At 41.4% G+C, this 11,605-nt stretch overlaps 1 protein-coding gene across 1 annotated transcript in view; it reads left to right on the top strand.

Annotated features, from left to right (window-relative positions):
* Positions 1-235: 235 nt before the first annotated feature.
* The window catches only part of si:ch211-216b21.2 (heparan sulfate glucosamine 3-O-sulfotransferase 3A1), a 52,636-nt gene continuing 41,266 nt past the window's right edge, over positions 236-11,605 (top strand). Inside the window, exon 1 of the mRNA XM_064950379.1 lies at positions 236-1,365. Within this exon, the coding sequence (XP_064806451.1) occupies positions 719-1,365 (647 nt within the window). The 5' untranslated portion in view covers positions 236-718. The remainder of the gene's footprint in view (positions 1,366-11,605) is intronic.

Below are 11,605 nucleotides of genomic sequence, written 5' to 3'. Positions count from 1 at the left end.
GCGTGTGTGTGTGTGTGTGTGTGTGTGTGTGTGTGTGTGTGTGTGTGTGTGTGTGTGTGTGTGTGTGTGTGTGTGTGTGTGTGTGTGTGTGTGTGTGTGTGTGTGTGTGTGTGTGTGTGTGTGTGTGTGTGTGACAGCCATCGACAGGCAAGGCAGGTTTGGGGCAAAGCTCCCTCCCTACTGCCATTTCATTGGATCCTGACATGCCTCTCACATACCTTTGCAAAACGTTTACACACTCTAATTTGATGAAGACATGTCCATCTTCCTCTCTGAAGTCATACAGAAGTTTGATACAACTGCCACGTGTTTAAAATGAAATAAAGGTGCTGAATTTATGCAACGTCATTTTAAACAACAAACAGTCTACATGTATACTCATCGTGGTTAGAGTACTGACAATGCTGTTTTGGCAATACATTATTGGTTTAATGCAGGAGAGCCATCCATTGACATTTAGAATTGCACTGCGTATTCAACTGTTTTCTGACGTTGAAGTAGACTTACAATATTATTTATTATAAGGACTTTAACAGCTCGAGCGCTGGGACACATGTGTGTTATTTTTGAGTGAGCCGCGTGCAAGGTCTAATCCACTGGTGGATGCGGAGCAAGCTCCGGTAGCCTAGGAGCTGTCCCCTCTATTTCTTAATGGCAAGACCCGACAATGTCTGCCTAGCATGGCTGTGGCTTCTGAACCGGAGACCCAAGGACCGTTATGGCTTTTAGCCGAGTCTATTCGGACCCCCTGTCCCGAGGCATTTTCAAGAAATTCGTGGTCATGCTGTGTTCTCTCCTCACCTCCCTGTACCTCCTCCACTGCCTCACGGACCGCTGCAGCAGCATGCCCACGCCGGTGAAAGCATCCAGCCAAGTCGTGGGCTTCTTCGCCTCGGAACTACACGACTTGAGGTCGCTGAGGAGGAAAAGACTGTTACAGAAATGGACCACAGGATCCAAGCCGGGCTTGAGCTACGAGAGCGCCGATGATGCTAAACGCGCCTCCGAGTACTCCCGGTTCAACGATGCTGATACCGGACAGGTTTTGTACGAACCGGGACATCAGGTGGACAGTGATAACGAAAAGAACCGAGAACTGTCGCATTATACGCAGCCTTCTTTGGGTGATATAGTTTATTCGAAGAGATTAGCACCTCGGTTTATGGTGAAGACGGGGAGTACTGGTAAACTCAGTCCGCTTGGAGACGGGACCAAGAAGCTTCCCCAGGCGATGATCATCGGTGTAAAGAAAGGAGGGACGCGCGCGCTGCTCGAGTTCCTCCGCGTGCATCCAGACATCCGAGCTGTGGGAGCCGAACCGCACTTCTTCGACCGCAACTACGAGAATGGACTGGAGTGGTACAGGTGAATGTTTAAATAAATACATTAAATATAAGTGAAATTAGTATTATTGTTATTTTTTATTAGTAGTGGGCTTATTGTCAGTAGTATTATTCTTAGATTATGATAAGCCTATGCCTCTACTTTCCCAAATTCATCAGTGCAGAGTGAAATATTGTTTGGTAACAAGTTTTAAAAGTTGTGCTGTTGTGTTGATTTCAAAGTTGTGCACCGCCAGTGCCTCTCTCTGGCAACACTTGTTCAACGGACCAAGTTTTATAGCACACTTCTTTTCTATTACTTTGTTGCATTTTTGTCTTGGAAGGGGCTTTAATTACAGTATATGATCCTTTTTTCATTATAATATACAGGATATAAACAAAGATATTTACATGTAAATCATGGACAACTTGGTGCCCTATAGGCTACTTTATTCAACTGTTTAACCAGTGTCAAAGTTGTGGGAGAGCTCTCATAACACCTAAATATATCCTATAATTCACTATAGATTAATTGGATATTTAGAGTATTTTTGATATTAAGAAAATACTAATTTAAGATTAAACAAATGCATTTCTTTAGCCTACAATTAACACTGCGTAATTATGACATATTAATTAGACTAACGACATGTTTTTCCTACCTAATTATATAGGCTATTGTCTTTTTCTAAGACCAATGATGGGGATTAATTTGTAACGATAGTTTACATGATTAAGTAGCCAAACTTCTCAATAACCTTATCAATAAGTTCATATTTTATTTACTCATAATGTATCTTGGCAAATCGGCTTCTCTCCAGGTTTCATGGCAGACCACAATATCACCTTATAAAATGTATCTCCCCAAAATCCTAAAGAAATATATTAGTGTATTATCGTAATTTATGACACTTTACATTGCATTTAAAATAAAGTGAATACTTTTTATGTAAAAAATAAACTTAATTGCTATCTTGTAATTATTAATTATCAAATATAAACATATATAAAAAATCGAATTGTTCTTCATAGGCCTATTCAACATCACCAATAGTTGAATGGGGAGATACAAATAAGTATTATATTGAAAAGGCCCAGATTTAGATAACAAGCAAAGTACCGCCTTGCTTCCAAAGTGACAAGCACTTTAAATGCATCGGGAGTAGGGTCAATGTCTGACCTAAAATAAATATTCTCAACAAACTCTAAATACACAAAAATACAGACATACACTCTCTCCCCCTCAATCCCCTCTCTTCTTTGGGAGTTACCATATTTTATCCCACTTTTCTCTCTCTTTATGTTCAAGCATATGAATTTGTGATCAGTAGGTTCACGTTGTTGTGTGTGCATACGTTTGTGTGTGTGTGGTTGTGCACACGCCCACGTGCGTGTGTGTGGTTGTGCGTGCGTCCATGTCTGTGTGTGGTTGTATGCGTGCCTATGTGTTTGTGTGTGTGTGGTTGTGCGTACGCCATGCGTGTGTGTGTTCTCTCTTCGGGGGTTCATGTCTCTCCCTCTCAGTGGGTCTGTGTGTAATGGGGCATTGCCGACACTGCAGCTCTGTTTTTAAGAAGGATTAGGATTATAACAAAGGGTTACCTGAGTGTCTCAGGAGGTTTGATTCACCTTTTGATTGAGTTAACACTATGCAGTTCACTCTAAAAGCTTGGAGAAACTTCTCCTCTCACCCGGGCCCCCTCCTCCTAACTCCCTCAAAGCCCCCATCCAGCCTCAGCCCCCTCTCATACCCTAGCTCTCATACCCTCTCCCCACACACAGACACCTCCTTCTTTGTGCCTCTGTGAGCGTGAACACTCTCTCTTTTGGCCATCACTCTTTCACACCCTTCTGTTTACCTATTCATCCATTGTGGGAGTGTATATCCATGAGGGTTCCATCTATCCTGAGGAGTTGCCAAGATTCTTCTACATGGAATTTGGTCCATGAGCTCCAAGGACTAGCCGAACAAACTCAACCTCGGGGCCTGTTACACTTAATGCCTTCCATTAAAATGGGGAATGGGCCCTTGAATTAAAATGGCCGGAGCAGAAGAAATCAAGAAGGGTTACAACAACGTGACTGACTAGTCAGTCTGAAGGAGTGCATCTGCTGTGTAGAGGTCCACTCCTGTCAACTCTGTTCCAGGAAGTCTGAGAGAGACTCCCTTTATTAATAGTCTTTGTGTGTGGACACTTTAACGCAGTCATTTAGACTTGAACGTGATTGAAGTGTGTGAAACTTTGTTGTTTTACTCAAGAAGTGTCGAACACGCAAACGGAAGTGGAATGCTGTTGCTGAACCGTTAATAACCTCTGTGTGTATGCTTTTGATAGGAAGTAGCCCTCTCATTTAGACATAGGGCTTGATTCAATCAGCCGACATCCACCTAGCGGTTGTTTCGGAGGTGTCTTAGTTGGTTGTTTTGGCGGTGGTAGAGGTGGAACTGTGTTAGAGCTGTCAAATCCATAAGCGGCTCCTGGTATTATACCTAAAGTGGACATTACCATTGGTTGCACGGAGTTGCATTAAGAGAAATCCCATGCAGCCTTGTTTACAAGTTAAAACAGTGGAATGGGAGATGTAATCTACACCTCTATTATGATGATAGGAACCGTCATTATTTAGTTGAATGATTTTTCAATTTGAATGTCATTTCTTTATAGCCTACGCTTTCTCCTTCTGAGCTTCTAATGCGAGTAGGGTGGGTGTGGCTTCATGACAATGATCGCAAGAGCAGCTGCTCACCAATTTGACGGCTCCAACGCAGTTCAACCTCCAGAACCGCTATGCGGCTGTTTGCTGTTGCCAGTAAATGCCTGATCTGATTGAATCTAGGCCTTAGTTTGATTGAAGTATGTGAAGTTTCTTTTCCCCTCTATTCAAGAAGTGTCAAACGCTAATGGAAGCGAAATGGTGTTTCTGAACTGCAGTGCACTCGGAGTTCATTCACTTGACGTCAAAACCCTCTAAATCTGGGCTTCAGCTGTCAAGCTCTGGGCATTTTTTTTTCATTCTCTTTTTTGGTCTTTTGTACTGCTGCATGGAATGGCCCAAAAATCTGCAGATTATACAACACACATGACAATGTGATGGATTTGTGCAAATGGCTAAGCATTAAGAAAACAAACAAGAGAACGGTCCGGCGCTATTCATTCATGCTACTTGTCATTTTTGTGTATTGTTTCACAATTCTAGAAAACGGTTTTGGTTCTAGAAAGGCGGTCTCGGTGGTAGAGGGAAACAAGGCCCTGGTTTCTATAGCTAATCACTGCATCCAATTTCCTGGAATTACGTGATTCTTTTCATTAGTGTGTGTTTGTGTGTGTGTGTGTGTGTGTGTGTGTGCGTGCGTGCGTGTGTGTGTGTGTGTGTGTGTGTGTGTGTGTGTGTGTGTGTGTGTGTGTGTGTGTGTGTGTGTGTGTGTGTGTGTGTGTGTGTGTGTGTCTGTGAATAGTTAAAGGCAGAGAGAGCAGAGGCATCCGTCTCATGGGACTTAGAGTCTTTGTTTAGAGTAATGGCCGATATGTGGACTGAACATGAATCACTATGGCCTGTCTGTGTGTGTGTGTGTGTGTGTGTGTGTGTGTGTGTGTGTGTGTGTGTGTGTGTGTGTGTGTGTGTGTGTGTGTGTGTGTGTGTGTGTGTGTGTGTGTGTGTGTGTGTGTGTGTGTGTGTGTGCGAGCATACGTATGTACATACGTGTGTGTGTTTCCGGGGTGTTTCTGTGTGTCTATGGGAATGTGTGTGTGGGGGACATAGTTTAGCACTTCTAAGTCCTAATGTGACGTGGCATCAACAACATCCGTCTGTGTTTTCCTGCTTTCCCAGTGGAAACATAGACAGACATATTGTTGCCCCCAAGTCCCTACGGAAAGTTATCACTGTTTTTGTAGAAGTTACCAAGATATATTGTCATTATTTGCATTTTTCATATTATTTTCTATGTAATATATCCAACAGTCGCAGTGGCGATTTTAGTATGTAAATCTTGGTGGGGCAATCTCAAAAAGACACTGCACAACACTAAACAATATATTAATTGCAGTATAACGGCGATAAGCAGTTATTTGTTAGGGCCTACATAAAGCTGTCCCAACAGCAGAGCTTTCTTTCCATCACAATGGAGTGAATCCTTACCACCACTCCACCTGGCTATCAGCGGAGCCTTGTCTGGGAGTGAAACAATTCATTCAGCCTCATTTACTGCCTTTTTAAAAAACAAAGCTGATATGGTTAAACAAATGTGACAATTGAGATGATCAAACTATGGCATAAAGGGAACGATGAGCAGATAAGAGGTATTACGTAATTTATTATTATTATTTATTACTTTAATGAGCGAGCAACGATGGAAGTAGTCAATATATGTGTTCAGCACTTTTGAAATGTACAGCGACAGAATGCAGAACATGGGCTGCTCTTACAGTATTTTCCCCTGTACACCAAGTCAGAACCGTAGGATAAATAAAGACGTTGATAATAAAATGTTGACATGATCAGTCCAATCAAAGGTACTGTACATATAACATGATTTGACGTCATTTTATCTGTGGTCAATGACCTTGAGCCTTGTAATATAACTCTATGGCAGGACCCAAAGGGCTGAAATTTTGGATGTCTATCCTTACTAAGGATATAAACTTTGGGATGATGTAGTGTCCCGATGAGTGACAGAACATTCAGCCAATCACGACGCAATGCTCCTATGTTTGGCTGGCTCACCCCACCACCAGAAGAAAGCACTGAGCTAGGCTGAAACACCTGCATTTTGAAGCTGCCTTACTCAAGAAAACAATAAAGAGACCATGTTTGTATGCAGCTTTATTGTTTAACTCAATGATATGTAAACTACCGTTCAAAAGTTTGGGGTCACTTAAAAATGTCATCGTTTTTGAAAGAAAAGCACATTTTTTGTCCATTAAAATACATCAAAATGATCAGAAATACAGTGTAGACATTGTTAATGTTGTAAATGACTATTGTAGCTGGAAGCGGTACATTTTTTATGGAATATCTACATATGCGTACAGAGGCCCATTATCAGCAACCATCACTCCTGTGTTTCAATGGCACGTTGTGTTAGCTAATCCAAGTTGATCATTTTAAAAGGCTAATTGATCATTAGAAAACCATTTTGCAATTATGTTAGCACAGCTGAAAACTGTTGTCTCTGCCCAACCTGCCCTGATTAACGGGTCGCCACTGGACAGTTGTAAATAACTTTCACCAAGTTTTTGGAGTGTCGAATTCAGCATAACCAGTGTATCTCCCTTCCCCTGGCAAAGTGAAATGTGATCCACACCAAAGTTGTACTAATGCAATTTGTACAACAAACCATTATCTTTTAGTCTTGTAGTACGTTGGGTAAAATGTAGGTTTTATGCATTTACATGTGTGTATATCTGCCTCTCTGTGTACAATGTAAGTAGTTGTACAGTAGGTCTACATTGTTAGCCATTAAACAGGAAGTAGTTCTAGGTCTACATTGTTAGCCATTAAACAGGAAACCAGCGGCTCAGTGTTACATTTCACTACCCATCTCTCTACCTTGTACCGAGACAATCATGCTTGACCCGACAAGCTATTGTTGTGGAAATGTGATGTACTCCAAGTGAACAAGGTCACCGACAACACTCTGATGTAATGAAAGGTCCGTGTTGATGGTAGTTTAGCGTTATGTCTGGGACCTACTAGGGTTAACCTCTAGCTCAGCCTTCTACCCTCTAACCCAGCCTTCACCTGTCAAGGCCAGGGGATTTTGAGGGGTGAGTGGGGGTTGAGCGGGGTCTGCAGGGGTCCGAGGGGGTGCGCTGTCTGACATCACCAGACTGGCTGGATTAGGCCAGACCAAACCATCTAATGAGTTAATTGCCCTTCATAAAAACACATGTGACCTGTACCAGACTAGCAGTCTGAGGTCCCTGCCTGCCAACACATCATCCATCCTATACATAGTATATTTCCAGAAACCCATGTTATTGTCTTGTTAAGCCAAGTCTTACAAGAAAAATAGATGTTATTATTTTGGATTCAGTTGTTTGCATGAAAAGTATGTTGTACCAAAAACAAGACACAAGGGAGTGAATTATGAATGAAAAAGCTCAGCTCCAAAAAATAGAATTTTGTGTAAAATTAGGGCATTTACCTGTTTATTGAACTGGCTGTATTTGACAGGAAATTAAGTAATGGTACTAAAAGTGTTCTGATAATAAAAGCATTGACCCAGTCGGGACCCATAGAGAACGGTTCTTTGTGGATTTTCTGTCGTGCTGCTCTCTGTTTCTCTGGCTAGCCCTGTCTCTGTAGTGGCCTGTGGTGAGAGGCCGTCAGATGTGGATGTAGGGAAAGACACTATCAAAGTATGTTTTTACTGTACTCCAAATGCCAGGCATACATTACAAGATCCAGATGTAAACATTTGGAATAATATTTTGGATCTTGTCCCATATATGAATACCATAAACATTAATTTTCAAACTCTTTTGTGATTATCATTATTTCCTACATGAGTCTAGTCATCCAGCCAAATAGCTTCGCTGATGCTGCTCCATGTATGAAAAGTTGCACAAAGAAAATAAATTTACTCAGTCGTCAGAACTGTTGGTGAAAAGTGGTTTAAATTCCCAGCATTTTCCATGAGCTTCACTTCCAAGTTGTTCATATTTTGGCAGGGTTAGGTGTCAATTAAGTGGGTGGCAGAGTTGAGAGTGCTGCCTTGTTTGTTGCTCTCAGACATGTTACTCGTCATTGGCCCTGTGAAGAGGTTTGGAGGACACGTGGACAGGAAAGGCTGGCAGCTTATTGGTAGGGAGAAGAAACATCCCAGCAGTTAGCTATATTACTGTGGACCCCTTGAGTAGTGTGAGGAATTTCTGTAGTTTTCCATTATAGCAAAGTCTATACAGGCACACAGAAGCAATGCCTTTACAGTAGATGACTTTGCAACTATTCATATTTCATACGTTCATTAGTTAGCCTTCATTGTGGTGTGTGCTGCTGGTTGTCATGTGAAAGCAGAACCCTACCAAACAAAGAGACGTGTGTGTGTGTGTGCGTGCATCCACGCTGTATGCATCCCCCCAGTGTACCACTGGCAGTCAACATTGCTTTGATCTGGCTTGGCCAGGAGTCCAGCTATGACATGTTCTTCCTCTCAGAGTTTTCAACGGAGCGAATGAGTTAAAATGGGCAAAAAAATCCACTGCACACACTGGTTGAATCAACGTTGTTTCCACATAATTTCAATTAAATTACATTGAACGTGGAATAGACGTTGATTGAATTGACGTCTGTGCCCAGTGGGTCTGTATCTTTATTTCTCTCTCATACGTACAGTACACCAACTCTCTGGTACCAAGGTGTTTGATGCACATTTAATACACTCACTTTGATTTATCAGATTTTACTTGAAGGTGCACTACTGAAAACACGAAGCTGCATTGAAGCACCCAGAACAGTGCTGGACAGGGTGGTAACCCGATCCCCCAGAGAGAGAGAGAGAGAGAGAGAGAGAGAGGGAGAGGGAGAGAGAGAGAGAGAGAGAGCTCCTGAGCATGAGACCCTGACTGCCTCAGGGTTGTGAAAGTGATTATCATGGAGTATAATTGTACTTGTAACACAAGGGGCCCCTCACCTTCCACTGGAGGAATGTAACCCACCATCACCACACACAAACACACACACACCAAGGTTATTATAGTTTTGTGTTTTTATTTCTATTAGACTAAGATTTTCTTTTGAAATTCTTTTTAGTTTCAGTTAGTTTTCACATCTGCTTTACTAGTTTTATTCAGTTTCAGTTTTATAAAAACATTTCTATTTCATTTTGATATTATTTAGTTTCAGTTTTAGTGTTCGGGACAGATAGTAGCGTAATGTGTGGCAGGCTAGGAGCCATTTATTAGTTGTATAGTTGTTGTGTTTTTCGATTGTCACTTCTTGTCACTGTGGGTCAGTAATGCATAAGGTGATGGGTCAGGTTATAGGTTAGGTTAGGTTTAAATACGTAGATAGTAAATAGTACATTTCTGGGTCAACCAGGAGAGCTGAAGCGCGAGGCTCAACATTTCCACTGTTTCAGTCCCGTAGTTACCACGTTGTAGCAGCGTGAAGCGCACCTGTGCAGGTAATCTGTGTGACTGTGTGAGAGCAAAGTCTTGCATCATGCTCATCTCAATGGGTGCGTTCCAGCGGATCACTTTAGTCAAGTCTGTGACCATCGTTGGTCACAGCCTTTCTAAGTGTGTTGCATTCAGGGGATAAAAATGGTCAGACTGGAACCTACAGTGCCTACAGAAAGTATTCACGCCCCTTCTTACAGCCTGCATTTAAAATGCATTCAACTGAGATATTTGGTTACTGGCCTACATACAATACCCAATAATGTCAAAGTAGAATTATGTTTCTGAGTTTTTTAATTATTCATGAAAAATTAAAAGCTGAAATGTCTTAAGTCAATAATTATTCAAACCCTTTGATATGGCAAGCCTAAATAAGTTCAGGAATATACACTTGCTTAATTAACAAGTTACATAATAAGTTACAGTGTTTTAACATGATTTTTGAATGACTACCTCATCTCTGTACCACACACATACAATTATCTGTAAGCTGAGCAGGGAATTTCAAACACGGACTCAACCACAAAGACCAGGGAGGTTTTCCAATGCATCGCAAGGAAGGTCACATATTGGTAGATACTGTAGGTAAAAAATAAAAATAAAACAGACATTGAATATCCCTTTGAGCATCGTCACGATATTTATTACATTTTGGATGGTGTATCAATGCACCTTCACTACAAAAATACAGGTGTCCTTCCTAATTCAGTTGCTGGAGAGGAAGAAAACCATTCAGGGATTTCACCATGAGGCCAATAAAAAATATTACAAAACATGCATCCTGTTTGCAAAAATGCACTAAAGTAATATTGCAAATAAATTAGGAAAAGCAATTAACTTTTTGTCTTGAATACAAAGTGTTATGTTTGGGGCAAATCAATACAACACATTACTGAGTACCACTCTCTGTATTTCAAGCGTAGTGGTGGCTGCATAGTTAGGTGTATGCTTGTAATCGGACTGCTGTTTTTAGTATAAAAAAATATAGAATTGAGCTAAGGCAAAATCCTCGAATAAAACTTGGTTCAGTCTGCTTTCCAACAGAGACTGGAAGATTAATTCCCCTTTCAGTCGGACAATAACCTAAAACACAAGGCCAAATCTACACTGGAGTTGTTTACCAAGAAGATAGTGGATGTTCCTGAGTGGCCGAGTTACAGTTTGGACTTACATCTACTTGAAAATATATGGCAAGACCTGAAAATGGTTGTCTAGCAATTGTCAAAAACCAATTTGACAAAAAAATGAAAATAATAATGGGCAAATGTTGCACATTCCAGGTGTGGAATACTCTTAGAGGCTTACCCAGAAAGACTCACAGCTGTAATCGCAGCCACAAATGATCTTACAAAGTATTGACTCATGGGTTGTGAATACTTATGTAAATTATATATTTGAGTCTCTCTCTCACTAAATGGTTGTACATTGTGTACACACATAATATTCTAATTAGGATTTCAGTTTGTGTGTGTGTGTTATGAGGTTAGGTACATGAGAGTTAGTCTGAAGTCTTTACCATTCAAATGCACCCAATATCTGCGGTGCTGCTCGGGGCAATGAAATCTCGCTGAGTCTACCTGTAGCCCTTTCCTGCAGTCAAATTACCCTGTGGCTTCATGGGTGGAATGTTATTAATATTGAGGAATGCTTTTCCAACAGTCTTGAAGGAGTTCCCACATATGCTGAGCACTGCTTTTCCTTCACTCTGTGGTCCAACTCATCCCAAACCATCTCAATTGGGTTGAGGTCGGGTGATTGTGGAGGCCAGGTCATCTGATGCAGCACTCCATCATCCTTCTTGGTCAAATAGCCCTTACACAGCCTGGAGGTGTGTTTTGGGTCCTTGTCCTGTTGAAAAACAAATTACAGTCCCACTAAGCACAAACCAGATGGGATGGTGTATTGCTGCAGAATGCTGTGGTAGCCATGCAGGTTAAATGTGCCTTGAATTCTAAATAAATCACTGACAGTGTCACCAGCAAAGCACCCCCACACCATCACACCTCCTCTTCCATACTTCACGGTGGGAACCACACATGTGATGATCATCTGTTTACCTACTCTACATCTCACAAAGAGAGACTTCAAAGTTCTTAAAATTTTCTGGATTGACTGACCTCCATGTCTTAAAATAATGATGGATTGTCATTTGTCTTTGCT

Source organism: Oncorhynchus masou, chromosome 31 (genome assembly GCF_036934945.1).
Source record: "Oncorhynchus masou masou isolate Uvic2021 chromosome 31, UVic_Omas_1.1, whole genome shotgun sequence".
Lineage (NCBI taxonomy): Eukaryota > Metazoa > Chordata > Actinopteri > Salmoniformes > Salmonidae > Oncorhynchus > Oncorhynchus masou.
Note: the sequence above shows the minus strand (reverse complement) of the source record. Positions and strands in the feature narration are given on the sequence as shown.